A 3,095-nucleotide genomic window follows, 5' to 3' on the forward strand; every position below is an offset into this window, starting at 1 on the left:
GACACAATTAAATGCTCGGGATAAAAAGTAGAACATCGCTACTAACATGATCAACACGTCACACGTGAAGTTACAGTGTGATGAAACAGAGTTTCACCGTCGAAACGATACAGAGAATTATCACATTCTTGTTATCTTGGAAAAAAAAAACGCCTTAAGGGATCTTAGGTTGTGGCATTACACATCGCCCAAATATAAACCTAGGAAATACTGATGTAATTAAGCTATGAGAATAGAAGTGCAGTATGTTAAATCATTGATAATAATGGTTACCTCGAAGGTCCATTTACTGGTAGTTAGCCTCTGTTTTTATGAAACGTAATAGTACGATACCGATAGGCCTGGTTTTATTGTGGTGTTTCTTTCCTTACACCCTAAGGTCTCAGAAGCATTCAGAACAGACTTGATCAATTGCTATATTTTGAGAATGAGGTCTGCGATAGTAGATGTCTCAGTGGAGAACGTCATCACTAACATAGCCCTAACGTCATTACATAATCTGCGAAGAAGTTGAGGCTGATCAGATTCCCTGGAAAATGGTCTGGAACCTCTCATTTGTGATAATGGAGACAGCTGCCAAACGTAGCTTTAAAATAATTTGTCAGACCGTGATTACAAGTTGCCGGTGATGGAAGATAATGGTGGAATCGGCGATTTATGTGTCTCAAAAGACTATTCTGTTACGAACACTACTTTACAACTGTTTTAGTCGCAGTTCGAGTGCGCCATGTTATACCATCATATGGTCATCATTTCCTTTTTGTCATTTCAAACAGACTGTCTTACTTTATGATGGGACGTTGTATGGGTCAGACCTAGCAGTGAAGGGGATAGGTAGGCTGTAGAAACCTATGATAGTTGGTGTATTCAACGGCATTACCTATTCTTAGATTCATCGGTTCCTGGCAAATGTTTAAGACCTGCACCATCCTAGCTTTTCCACACACGCTCTCTTATTAGGACGTTATATTTCTAAGCCAAGGGCCAATCAAACAAGGATTGGCAATAAGATCAGTCTCCGGATGATCCCATGCTAGGATTGTGGTCTGCTTCCATGGTCTCCCCATCTTTGTTTCGATTTAAATCTAAACGTCCACCGTAGTGGACATTCCTGCGTATGAAATAGGTCACATGTACTGATTTGCTATCTTGTACATTTTTGTGCGAGTATGTCTTTGTAAAGAAGACCTAGTCATAGGAAATTATCTGGTATTTGTGCTGTAACAGCCCAGTGGCGATCCTTTACCAAGCCATTGTACTAACGTATCAGCCTAAAGAAAGTACCTTTGATCATTTATGTCATCCCAATATGGACTTCACAGGGCACTAGTCTGCGGTGTGAAAATGAAGTTCTTTAAAAGGGATTGAAATAGTTCATAAGTGGGTCTGAAATAAGTTTTCGGTTAGGACGTGTCTTTGAAATCACGTTTTGAATTGTAATGCAACGAAACATTTGTAATAGGATATTCAGAAGCAAATATATTTACTCTTGTAATTACCACATCGATTTTGTGTCTACATGAAAAAAATATTCAAACATTCATTAAATGAAAAACGTCATGGCGTCAACAGCCATAAAGGAACTGACAAGTTTGCAAGATACATTGACACATATCACTCATATCAGATACATGTCACTCGCGGGAACATTTGGATTCATCAATATATAAACTAGTGCTCAAAAGAAACGTCCCACTTGGTTTGCCCAAATGGGAAAAGAAAACAAAAGCAAAGATAAATGAACATCTATTCAATTTCAATAGAATATTCAATTCTACTGCAAATGACCTTTGAAAACGCGAGAGGTCATAGTCTGCACTTTTGCACATATTCACAAGGCAAGATTTCTTGCAAAAAATCATCAAATAAAGGAAATCAATATCGAGTGTGACCACCATTGGCATCAATGCGGGCCACAACACGTCGACGCATTGATGACGTAAGACGTCGAATGACGTTAGGCGTGATATGTTGCCATTGCTCGCCAAGACATTGTTCCAGTTCTTGAACGGTGGTAGGTGGCGCTGGGCGTCTTCTGACATGCCAACCCAGGTAGTCCCATAGGTGCTCGATCGGATTCATGTCCGGGGACATCGCAGGCCATGGCAACACAACGACGTTGGCATTCTGAAGGAAGTCGTTTGTGAGTCTTGCTGTATGGAGTCCTGCGTTTTCGTGCTGGAAGACAATACCACGTGGCTGTTGCCGGATAAATGGAATCACAACTGGTCGCAAAACCTCGTCTCTGTATCTTCGTGCATTCAGGTTGCCATGAATCGACACAAGTGGCGTTTTGAGATCACCGCAGATCCCTCCCCACACCATCACGCTACCGGCTCCAAACGGTCTGGCTTCCTGAACACAGTTTGGTGCTAAACGTTCACCGACACGTCAGTAAACACGAGCCCGGCCGTCTTTAGTATACAGAGAAAACCTACTCTCGTCCGTGAACATCACACGCTGCCAATCACGCATCTGCCATCATAAAACTCGCCTAGCCCATCTCAGCCGACGTCGGTGTTGAAGAGTGCGGTGCACACCACGGTAGGGGTGATGTGCTCGAATACCACGTTCTCTTAGTCGTCGGTACACTGTGTGTCGACTGATGCGGTGTCCCAGTGCCGTCGTTGCCGTTGACGTCGCCGTCACAAAACGATTCCTCAGATGAATTTTCCTGATGCGGCGGTCCTCAGCTGGCGTTGTGACACGTGGTCGACCACTCCTAGGCCCGTCTGATGTACTGCCTGCCTGCCTCAAACGCTGCATAAGTTGCGTCACAGTTTTTCGGGAACAGCCGAAGGTTCTTGCAATGACGGCGTTGTTGGCTCCCTGTTGCGCCATTCCCACAGCTCTCTCTCTTTCTATCTGCCTCAAACGTGGCATAGTTCTTCTGTTTTTCTGTCGACTGCGTTGCTAACGTGTCCCGCACACTGTTTCATGCCGTCATCATGCACGTGCATTTCGTGCCATATCAGAAATTGCGTTTTTTCACTTCTCGCGGCGTTTGTGCGGTTCGTTCCCTTATTTCCCATTTTGTTTACGAAAAGTATTCGCTTATCCATGTGTGGGATGGATCAATGTGGTTTTATCACTTA

General features: G+C 43.6%; 1 protein-coding gene across 1 annotated transcript; it reads right to left on the minus strand.

Annotated features, from left to right (window-relative positions):
• Window positions 1-2,481: 2,481 nt before the first annotated feature.
• On the minus strand, window positions 2,482-2,883 carry LOC137279011 (uncharacterized). The gene has a single exon (XM_067811498.1). It carries the CDS (start codon window positions 2,881-2,883, stop codon window positions 2,482-2,484), a length of 402 nt encoding a protein of 133 aa, XP_067667599.1.
• Window positions 2,884-3,095: the final 212 nt, after the last annotated feature.

This window comes from Haliotis asinina, chromosome 3 (genome assembly GCF_037392515.1).
Source record: "Haliotis asinina isolate JCU_RB_2024 chromosome 3, JCU_Hal_asi_v2, whole genome shotgun sequence".
Classification (NCBI taxonomy): Eukaryota; Metazoa; Mollusca; class Gastropoda; order Lepetellida; family Haliotidae; genus Haliotis; species Haliotis asinina.

Bases quoted from the DNA above. Each gene is read 5' to 3' on its own strand.
- LOC137279011 (XM_067811498.1), bottom strand. From the start codon at position 2,883: ATGCCACGTTTGAGGCAGATAGAAAGAGAGAGAGCTGTGGGAATGGCG.